The sequence below is a fragment of the Mastigoproctus giganteus genome, chromosome 10 (genome assembly GCF_048544385.1).
Source record: "Mastigoproctus giganteus isolate SK-2022 chromosome 10, ASM4854438v1, whole genome shotgun sequence".
Lineage (NCBI taxonomy): Eukaryota > Metazoa > Arthropoda > Arachnida > Uropygi > Thelyphonidae > Mastigoproctus > Mastigoproctus giganteus.
The window spans coordinates 75,483,900-75,496,041 of record NC_143584.1 but is presented as its reverse complement, the minus strand read 5'-3'; the positions used below and the strand labels follow the sequence as shown (position 1 = coordinate 75,496,041).

The window sequence follows — 12,142 nt, the reverse complement described above, 5'->3', positions numbered from 1 at the left end:
ATTTAGTACTTGTGATTCAATCATAAATGTAATCTTGGATTACAATTTATTTACACAATTCTAATACAGTACAAATTTTTTGACATGAAGACCATCCAGTGACTTTCACTGAGATTTAGTGCATTTTTATATGTTATTGGGTTGGGGAAATGGAGATATTTTGGAGCTTTAGCCATCCTTTCTCTTCAAAAATCCAATTTACATCACTTTGCACCTCGTTCTCCTCGTGGCATAATTAACAGTTGGAATTTTTTTTTTTTTTTTTTTTCTCAGAATATTCCCAGTTACTTGAGTTTTACTCAAAAGATCAGAACAGTTTTCAGCTCTTGTTTTTGTATTGTTTAGAAATTTTTGATACATCACCTGCTCAGGCTGTGACTTATCAGTTCTTATGGTACTTTACAGTAGTATCCTCCGTAGCCAGGTGGGTAGGAGCAGCAGTGCGTAGCACATGCTTCTTGATTAGACTGGGGGTTCGAGCCTGTGACCACCAAATACAGAGGATGCGGAAAGGTCGGGGAATAGCCACCGCATATCCCCGGAGCAATATGGCCTTAGTTCCTAATGCTCCTAAAAACCAAATAACAACAACTTTACAGTGTCGTCATTGGCTTAGTTTTCATTTTGTGTAGGCTGAAAACCCAAAATAGATCAGAAAAGAACCCTACTACTCTAATCTTTTCCAAGTTGCTTAACTGTCATCCTGAATTATCCTGTCAAGAACTTTTTGTTTTCAAATTCTTTATCAAAATGAATCTCTCTCTTTTTTTTTTTTTTTTTTTTAGCAAAATTTTAATGTATCAACAAAATTTACTGTAAAGCTAGCTGTCATATTTTATGAACGAATCATGTTTCTTACTCTAAAAATTTTAGTTATTTGCAAATTGCTTAGATGCTACATTGTATATAACACTGTCTTTTATCCTTCTCTCTTTTAAATCAGTCAAACTCTTGTTTGAGATATGTGAATTGTTTCACTTGTAGATATCTTCAGCTGCTTACAAAATTTGTTATTAATTCTTTATTCTAAAACCTATCACTCATTTTTTATGACAAATAAAAAACGTTTTATTCTGGTAATCAGCAGTAAACTTATTGAATTCATACATAAATATAGCTAATGCATGGTGAAACATCACTCTGCAGGTAACATACCCAGTTGTCCTGTACAAGCTGCATAATAAAACAGCTCATGACTTACTTCAAAAGTTCACCCTGCTGTATGTGTGAATTATTAGATTTTGTATTTACTGTCATATTTTAAAAATCATTATTTTTAAAAATGATTATTCTTTTTACATAAAGTTACTATTTTTAGGTTCCTCAAGTGCCAGCTCTATGCTTTCACTGAACCAGCCTGCTTACCAAACACCTATATGTAGACCAAGGCCATTAGCTGTTGACAGTGGGCTTGGGGACACATCTCTGTCTCTTCATCCTCTTTATTTGCCATCATCAAATCATTCCTATAAGTTGCATCCGTGGTTAACTGCCACAGTTTTTCCAAAAGAATCAGCTCCTGAAAGAGTTACCACAAGAGAAGTTTCTTCGCCAAAAGGAAAGACTAACAATAACAGTGATATAAATTCTGAGAAAAGCAAAATAACTACAGATTGTCAACAGATACATCCAAATAACCTTGAAGACAACACCAGCTGCAGATTTCCCCATACATCACTTCCTTCAGGAACTGGTGGTAAAGAAAGTAAAATTCATACAATTGCTCCAACTGGAGCTCAGACTGTTGGCTCCTGCAGTTCCTCTAATAATAACAATCTCTCATGTGGGTTGTTAGGGGTGCAGATGAATGGTCCAAAAAAATCAGCTATGACAGGAAGTAGTAATCCTAGTGCAGAACATCTCAACTGGTTAGCTGATGTGGCAACAGCTGGTAGCAGAGGAGCTCCATCCCAGGGTAGATCACCGACTTCACCCACTCATGGAAGGGTTACTCACTTATCACCTCCAGTTGCCGGTCCTCCACTGGCTCATCCTACTGATCCCATGCCTCCAACACTGCTTCATTCCAGCTCAGGAAGTCTGTTTCGTCCTCCAGTATCTGTGGCCACTCCAGGAGATCTAAATAGTCAGCGTCTCTACAGTTCACAATATCCCAGTCCTCACTCTTCACTTCACACAACATCATCACTTAGTGGGACCAATCTCTCTCTTTTCTACAGTCAAGCTTCGCGGGTTCCACCATTTTCTGGTTTATATCCAGGACATTATGGGTCTTCATATCATTCTACTCCAGCATCAGCACCACCTCAATCACCATCAACACCAAGAGCTACTTCACCTTTGGTGCCCCGACAGTACTTTCAAATAGAATCATTTTCTGCAGTGCTAGCTAGCATGGGTAGTCATACACAATCTGTAAGTACATCTCACCTTCAGCCTCAGCTACCTCGCTCACCAGGGTATATACCTTCTAAGGCATCAGCACCAAGTCCACTCTCAAGCCACACAGCAGGTCCTCCATCACCTACTTATTCATCACCGCGTCCTTGTACTCCAGCACAGCAAAGGTCTCAGACTTCATCTAGTAGATCTCCAGAAGAATCTTCATGTATTGTTCCTTCTTTACAAGATTCAGATAAATGTCATTCTAACATACACCAACATTCTCCCTCTCAGATAAGTGTTGAAGAAAGGCGACATTCTTATAAAGCATCTCCAGTTTTTGATATCCAGATTGGAGGTAGTGGAGGTGGTCCAACAACATTTACACCTACTGTGTTGAGTAAAGGACATTCACCGGCTTTAGGAGAAGTAGAGTCCTCTAGACCCACCTCTTATCTTCAGCAAGGATTACCACATCCATCATATAAAATTCCAACTGGAAAAGAAGGCAGCCTGAAGCATCGAATCTTACGACCACCCAGTATAAGTATTATTGAGCCTCCTGCTGCAGTTGTTGCTGATGCACCTCTTTCAGCCCCACCTATTCATGGACATAGAGAAGAGCAGCCATCACCTAAGCAGCCACGCCTTGCTAATCCAGTTCCTCATAGATCTTACTCATCGTCTACTCCAATATATAGAGAACATGTTAGGCAACTCTCACCGTCTCTAACTGCTGTGCAAATGCATTCATCTTCTCCTTCGGTCTCCAATCCTGAGGTGCCTCCTTCTCCACCATCATTTGTGGCACAGCCATCTAATTCATCATCCTCAAATGCTCCTCCTCTTCTGCAGTATCCCGTGTACTTTATGAAAGGTTCCATTATCCAGTTAGCAAATGGACAATTGAAACAAGTAGAGCATCTCACCACAGAGGATTTCATTGAGAGTGCATCACTTAGTCCAGATTTGCAAATTGATTCCAGCACTGTGGTTAAAATTGAAAAAATGGCATCCAACTCTGTAAGCTTAGGATTCTCTGTTGGGCAACAGGAAGTGCAAGTATGTATTGCTATTTATTAATGTGTATAATCCATTATTATTTACTGATTAACTTACATATCTTAAATTAAAATTATTTGAGAGAAATAGCGAGAGAGAGATAAAGCTCTTTGCTGTGTGAAGTTTCAACTTGTGTTACTAAGGAGTATTATTAGGTTACAGTTTGATATAAACATTATCTTTTTTTTAATTTTTTTAATTAATGCTTATTCTAATCTTGGCCAGACCCTAATCTTTTTGAAGGTGTGATCATTTCAACAAATTCTCCTAAATTATATTTGTTATATTTTTAAGTATATTTAAATTCATTTTCTACTTCCCATTTTCGGAACGATGAACACAGATTCATTGAGACTCCCATTACCTAACACAGCCAAATGGAGGCCAGAAAGATAAATGCAATGAGCAACACATACTTTTAAATGACAGCTTAGGTCATATTTGATTTAAATATGGTATACACATGTAATTACTAACTTTATGTCTGGAGAACACTGAATCACGATTCAGTTACATACATTAAAGTAAAAAATATGCAGGATTATTGAGAAGACTAGATATTTATGATTTAAGTTGAACTTCTTAGGTAGATACATTCAGTATTTTTAATTTACATAAGTTGATAACATTCATTACATTTGAAACCAAACGGCAAAGGTACAGTTAGAGGGAGTCTCAAATAAATTCATATGCTTTACTGTTTGATTTTTCATCATGGGATTATTGGCGTCTCCATAGCCAGGTGGGAAGGAGCAGCAGTACGTAGCACACGCTTCTTGATTAGACCGGGGTTCGAGCCCGTCACCACCAAATACGGAGGATGCAGAAAGGTCAGGGAATGACTACTGCATATCCCGGAGCAATATGGCCTTAGTTGCTAATGCTCCTAAAAACCAAACAAGCAAGCAAGCATGGGATTATTCTCTGCTCTTGCTGAATGCAGAAGCAAGTATTCAGTGCTAAGGCTTGAACTTAGTTCATCTTAGGGACAAATGGAGGAGATGGACTTGCTCACAAGTGGAGCTGCCACTTGTGAGCAAGTGGCAGCTCCACTTGTGAGATACTCCTTTCCATACTCCTTTCCAAGTAATTCCTGTAACTGCCACCACAGAGGCAGTTACAGGAATATCTGTTCTGTATATTTGCCACCTAGGATTGACATTTTCCAGGCAGATCTTGATGTTCTCATGAAGCAGTTACCTTCTCCTGTTCTTCTGTTAGGGGGTCTCAGTGGTCCCAATAACTTCTAAGATGTTGCAGACATTAATGTTAGTGCCCATGAAACAGTTTGCTCAAAAATAATTAGTTCACCCTCCTAAATAGCAGAAAAAAAACTTTTTCACATGCATATATATATATATATATATATATATTTACAGTGATTAATCTTTCTGTCTGCTCTCCCTTTGTTTACTCGGGAAGGTGAAGACAGTCCTAATGGGAGTGATTACTTCCCTGTGAGATCTGCCTTGACTGAGAGAAGGCCATGTCAGTCATCAAGCATATCACTGTGGACGCCTTAAAACAGCAGGCACAGTTTGACGTTAAAAGTGTCAGCCAGGAGTCTGCCAATGATGCAGTGATGTACACTAAAAAAAGGTATTGTCAATGCAGCAGCAGATGCAGTACTCAAAACATCTGCATGTGTTCACCATTTCCGAAACTGTGGTGGAACTCAGTGGGCACAACAGCAAGAAAAGCTCAAAACAAGGTACGGAGATATTCTAATTATATCCCACCACAGAAAATTTAATATCCTTTTTTAAAGGAAATTGAATTTTCTAGCATATTACATTTTTTAAAGGATTTTAAATGTGCACATGCTGAAGCACAGTGTATTCAATGTCAGGGCCAAATCATCTTGTTACCTGGATATTGGCTAATGGGTTCAGAATTACATTACAGAAGACAGTCTATGTATTCTTCTGTAGTATTGGCATGTGATGCAAGTGTATGAGCTTATGCAGCATCAGCCAAAAAAAAATAATCATGCCATTTATTCCAAATGCTTGTCAAGTTCCTCCTTAAATTTCTTTAACCTATCAACTTCCACGACAGATGGAAGTTTGTTCCAGCAAATAACCACCCACTGGCTAAAGGCAAATTTCTGCACATCTATTCTACACCTGTCTTTTCTTAATTTGAAATTATGTCCCCTTAGGTTCGTAATCTGAACAAGTGGAAGGATCCCATCAGAATTCAGCATGCTCAACCCATTCAAGGCCTTATACACCTCAAATCAGATCACTGTGCAGGTGCCTAGTCTCCAGCCACTGCAATTTACAGAACTTAAGCCTCTCTTGGTAAGAGGATCCCTTCATTCCCCTCACCAATCTTGTTGCCCTTCTCTGTACATGCTCAAGCAAATCTACATCCTTCCTAAAATGAGGCCTCCAGACCTGCATGCAGTACTCAAGGCATGGCCTGACCATTGCCTTATACAGAGGGACAATCACCTCCTTTTCCCTGCTAGCAAAATTCCTATATATCATTGACAAAACCCCATGACCTGCCCTTGCAGCCTGTCTGCATTGCTCAGAAAACTTCATACCTGATTGCAGAATTACTCCTAGGTCTTTTTCATTTACTACCACCTTAACTGTAGTACCACACAGTTGGTACGTTTCTCTGGGGTTACTCTACCCATATTCAGTACTTTGCATTTGTCAAGGTTAAACTTCACTTGCCACTTCTTAGCCCATCTGCCCAAATTTTCTAGATCCTGTTGCAGTAGCACACTGCCATTACTGTCATTAACAACCCTGCCAACCTTTGTATCATCTGCAAATTTCGACCCTAAGCTTGATATACCTTCATCAATATCATTGGTAAATATACAAAACAACAGTGGACCCAACACCGAACCCTGTGGGACTCCACTAATAACATTAGTCCACGAAGAGCAGCACCCATTGATTACCACCCTCTGTCTTCTCCCACTCAACCATCCTTTTATCCATTGTAGCAGCTTACCCTTAATACCATTCTGTTCCAATTTGTACAATAGTCTTCCATGCGCAACAGTGTCAAAAGCTTTCCTGAAATCCAAACATATGATATCAAAATTATTTTTTCATCCAGTTCCTTTGTAACAACATCATAATATCCTATCAAATTTGTCAGATAAGACTTTCCCTTAATAAACCTATGCTGTGTGTGAATTATTGCTGCAGGCTTGTCTAGATGATCCTGCAGTGCATCTTTAACCAGTGACTCCATTATTTTACCCGGAACAGAAGTTGAACTAACTGGTCTGTAATTACTCGTGTCACCCTTCGATTCCCATTTGTGAATTGGGGATACATTTGCACATCTCCAGTCCATGGGGACCTCCCCTGAGTCCAAGGATGCTCTGCCACCCCCTTTAATATAACTTAATAGATCCCATTCACCCTTCTCTGTACACGCTCAAGTAAATCTACTTGAGCGTGTACAGAGAAGGGTAACAAGATTGGTGAGGGGAATGAAGGGATCCTCTTACCAAGAGAGGCTTAAGTTCTGCAAATTGCAGTGGCTGGAGACTAGGCACATGCGCGGTGATCTGATTGAGGTGTATAAGGCCTTGAATGGGTTAAGCACGCTAAATTCTGATGGGATCCTTCCACTTGTTCAGATTACGAACCTAAGGGGGCATAAATTCAAATTAAGAAAGGACAGATGTAGAATAGATGTGCGGAAATTTGTCTTTAGCCAGCGGGTGGTTAATTGCTGGAACAAACTTCCATCTGTCATTGTGGAAGTTGATAGGTTGAATAAATTTAAGGAGGAACTGGACAGGCATTTGGAGGGAACGTTGTGATTTTTTTTTTTTTTTTTTTTTTTGGCTGATGCTGCATAAGCTCATACACTTGCTTTCTTGCATCACATGCCACTACTACTACTACCCCAGGTGCCTTTCTTATGTTTAACTTCAACAATTTCTCCTCCACTTTGCTCTCAGTTATTACAAAATCATTAAGCACCCTGCTACAATTTGATACCCTGCCATTTTCAAACCTTAATAATTCCTCATGTGTGAATGTAGATGCAAAATACTCATTTAGTTTGTTTGCTATCTGATCAGGATCATCGATAGTCGAACCATCGATATCAAGTGGATGAATCAGATTCATCCCCTTCCTTTTAGAGTTTATATAAGTAAAGAAATCCTTGCTGTTTTTCTTAGCATCCTTTGCCAAAGAGATCTCGTAATCTGCCTAACCTCCTTTGTGACCTGATTACAGACTAGCTTATATCTGCCATAGGCTTCTGAGTTACTTTATAATTTATATGCATCCCATGCATTTTTCTTCTCTGTCATGAGTCTCATTAGTTCATTTGATAACCATTTAGGCCTAAACCTTGAACAGTATTTCTTAATAGGTATGAAACTTTTAGTAGCTTCCACGATTAATTCCTTGAATGCTTCCCACTTTGAATTTACTGTTGGTAACATCGTCAGTTGATCCCACTGTACAGAAATTAAAAACTGCCTGAGACCACTGTACTCACCTTTATGGAAGCAAAAACCCTTTACCCCTAATGGTAATTATATCTTTAAGTAAATCCCACATCAGTACACTGTGATCACTGCTACCAATGGTTCGTTTATCTGCAAATTCTTAATACACGAATGATCACTGCTGATAACCAGATCATGAGTATTACCCTCTCTGGTTGCCTCTCGAACATGCTGCTGCAGAAAACAATCATCCAATAAATCCACAGACGTCTTACTAGTGTGGGTGAGTGGCCAACCCACAAGTTCCAGTCAATATCTGGGAAGTTAAAATCCCCCATTATAAGACATTCTGATTTACTAGCCCACTCTATTTCTCTGTACAATTGTTCATTGTACTCATTCGAGTCATTAGGTTTATAACACACTCCTACTCTTATTTTTGCATTTGCAGTGCTTATGTCACACCAAACTGACCCAACAGTGCACTGTTCATCTATATCAACTGGATGCACTTCTTTTGATTTTATGTTTTTCTTAACAGCATGACACCTCCTCCCTTCCTATCCTGTCTATCCTTTCTGTACACATTGTACTCCCCAAATTCCAATTCTGCATTCCTAATATCAGTGTGACACCACGTCTCTGATATCCCAACAATATCTGCCTTTGATGTCTTGACCAACACTTCAAATTCTTCAAATTTATTTACTATACTTCTAGCATTGGTATACATGCAAGCATACCTGCACCGATTCTTATTCCTGGTTCCCCTGACACATCCCATATACCCATCTGTTTCACGATGACTGCCATCAGTCCCTGAAACCCCCAGCACCCCTCGCTCCAGGTTGCTACTTATTCTAATAGAAGTTGTGCAAGAATCACCTTCATCTCTGCCTGCAGCTGTTTTTAACCTTTTAATCTGTGAAATCCCCCCAAGCTAGCAGTTTTCTGACCCACCTAACACTGCCTCAATAGCATCAGCAAATATTTTTGCACCCTTTCTATTTAAGTGTATCCGATCCCTGTAGAAGCAGTCTCTCCTGTCAACAAGCACAGACCAGGCTGAAAAAAATTCTACCCCTTGAGCCTTGCACATTCCCTCCAGGGCCGAATTGATTGACAAGGCTCTCATCATATACTCCCTCCTATCGTGTCTGGGCAGAATTGCAGACACTTTATATTTAACCCTAACTCACGACTTTTTTGCAACATTGACCTGTACCTGTTAGGTAAATCTGCAGATCTCCTACTCTTAATGTCATTGGTGCCAACATGTACAACAATATCACCTTTTGTGCCCTTAAAAGATGATATATGCTTTACGTCATCAACTTTTGCCACTGGCAGACATACCCTGGTCCTGTTCCATCTATCCTTTTTACACAATATATTCCCCATCTCCCTGACAATAGAGTCACCAACAATAACTAGTTCCTTTGGGACCAGCGCATTCTGTCTTGGAGATTGCTGCTGTGTTGCCTGATGCCCAGGAGTGAGCTCTGCCGTTGAGTTGGGCAGCTGAGAGCTTGAAGGGCCCCTCATATTAATTTCTTCGAGGGCATCTACCCTACACCTCAAGCTCTCATAGACTCCCAGTAGAACGCTGATTGGATGCCTAATTTCTAGACACTCTCTGCACCTGGCACACACAAAGACATCCTCCTTGGTTAGATCAAGTTCCGTTCCAGAGAGAGCAGCAAACATTTCGCAAGTTGCACATTTTTTTAGGCTGTGATGCATTGGAGAATCGCCTCCCCCCCCCCTCAGTGCTTCCCCGAGTCACAGCACTCTTGCCACTTTGTGTCCGTTGCTTTGTTGCTCTAGTCTGGCATGATATTTTAAATTAATAAGATCAATAAATTTTATTAATTAATTGCCAGTACTATGCTATCTAATAAAATCCTAAATGCAGTGATGTGTATTACGCTATATAATTATACGTTAGAGCTACCTAGTTACCACAATTAAAAATTTGAATTCCCTTACAATGGCTGTAAGGGAATTCGAATGGCTGTAAGATTCGAACGAAATAACTGTTTTACCTATATATTAAGTAGTTATCTACAAAAACCTTATCTAAATTAAAAATAAAAATAACCAGCATAACTATAAGACTACGTATAAAGTACAATATAAAATAACAATTAGGTGAATAAAAAGGCAAACACTTATGCTTTTTTCGGAGCCCGTAATTCACAGCTGTAATTTTTAAAGAGAGTCGGTGCCCTCTTTGTGTGCCATATTGTGTCATTCAGGCAGTATGAAGGACAACTGAAAAAAGCCATTAATCATCTTGCAACCTGGACTTTGGCTAATGGGTTCAGCATTAGCATTAGTAGAGGCATATGATGCAAGAAAGCAAGCTTATACAGCATCAGCCAAAAAAAAAACAAGGAAAAAAAACTTCCTATTTCACCCATCCATTTGCTCCAAAAGTTTGTTCTTGAATTTATTTAAGCTATCAATTCCACAACTACCGATGGAAGTTTGTACCAGCAGTCAACCACCCACTGGCTAAAAGCAAATTTCCACACGTCTATTCTACAACTGTCTTTCCTCAGTTTAAATTCACCCCCCCTCAGATGTGTAATCTGAGCGAGAGGAAGAATCCCATTAGCATTGAGCTTGCTGAAACCATTCAAGGCCTTATACATCTCAACTTGATCACCATGCAGGTGTTTAGTCTCCAGACACTGCAGTTTGCAGAACTTAAGCCTTTCTTGGTAAGAGCAACCCTTTGTTCCCCCCCACCAATCTTGTTGCCCTTCTCTGTACTTGTTCCAGAAGCTTTACATCCACAAACCCTTCCTAAAATGAGGCCTCCACACCTGTATGTGTGCAGTACTCAACGTGTAGCCTGATCACTGCCTTATACAAGGAGATACATCTCCTTATCCCTGCTAGCAAAATTCCTGTATATTATTGACAAGACCCCATGAGCTGCTCTAGAAGCTTGTCTGCATTGCTCAGAAAACTTCATATCTGACTGCACAATTACCCCCAGGTCTTTTTCATTTTCTGCTACCCTCATTGGTGTAACTATGTCAATTGGCTAGGGCATTGGCTGGGGCCCCACTGCCCTCCTGCCCAAAACAGAAAAAAAATTTAATTAAATAAAAACATAAGTTTTATAGTTATGTTTATAATAAAATTTATTTATTTTTTTCACATGAGGCATGTTTATCGTTAGCTAGCTGCACAGCACAAGCAAAACTGAACTGAATACAGGTGAAATGGTATTAGCATAGCTGTTGCTTCCAGGGCAATTTTTAAGGATTTGTAACTGCGGAGGCTAAAGTAAAATAGGGGCACATTTATTGGCGGTCATTATTATTGAGTATGGTATTACTATTGCACCTATTTTTAAGGGGGCCCACACTAAACTTTGCATTGAAACCCACTTTTTCTAGTTTCATTACTGGCTACCCTGTGCACAGTACTACAGTTGGTATGTTACTCTGGGGTTGTGCTACCTATATGCATTACTTTGCATTTGTAGCTTTGCTTCCGTAGCAAAAGGAATCTTCGTCTCCTGACACAGAATTAGAGCTTGAGCAAAAGCAATCCTAGTGATTAGTGATAGCAAAAGCCAAACTACTATAGATTATAGCAGTGGTCAGGCACACGGGTGCATAAGTACATGTGCCTTGAGTGACTGGGGTTCAAGCCCGTGACTGCTAAATATGGTGCTGTTGTTTGTTGTATTCTCTGTCTTGTGATCTCTTCTGACTGTGTGGTCATCCTGGAGTATAAAGAGAAACTTTATTTATTTATTTATCTTTGACAAGAAGCTAAGTTTTCTACAACATCTAAAGATAGGATATACCAAAGTTTTTAACATTCCCTTTCCTTCAGATCAATGTACTCTTCTTTGTTTCTACTGAGTTTTTGTCCATTCCAAACTTGGTTATGGTTCCGAGGTATGCTTCTGCTAGAGATAGCATGGTTTAGATAGCATAGTGGTTAGATCCAGTCTGCCACTATGCCATTTCACTGGAGCATTTCGTACATCTGTCCAAAGCCTATACAGTAATACCCCGAAGTTACGCGATAGGTGGGTCCGACGAAAATCGCGTAAGTCGAATTCGCGTAAGTCGGGGTACAACTTTGCATATAAATACATATAAATTTTGCTTAATTGGGACCAAGGACTAACAAAAACACTAGTTTAGAAGAAAATATTAATAAAATTGCAGTTCTTTATACATATTAATACAAAATATGTATTAAAAAAACAAATGACTTACGTAAAGAAGTTATTTCGATGTCGATGGCTTCATAAAATCTAACAAA

The 12,142-nt window shown here is 39.4% G+C and overlaps 1 protein-coding gene across 6 annotated transcripts in view; it reads left to right on the top strand.

Annotated features, from left to right (window-relative positions):
- The window catches only part of Atx-1 (Ataxin 1), a 313,804-nt gene that overhangs the window by 276,950 nt on the left and 24,712 nt on the right, over positions 1-12,142 (top strand). For all 6 annotated transcript variants that reach the window (XM_090382387.1, XM_090382383.1, XM_090382389.1 and 3 more), the window contains one exon: positions 1,319-3,405. In XM_090382387.1, coding sequence (XP_090238513.1) covers positions 1,339-3,405 — 2,067 coding nt within the window. In that variant the 5' untranslated portion in view covers positions 1,319-1,338. The remainder of the gene's footprint in view (positions 1-1,318; positions 3,406-12,142) is intronic.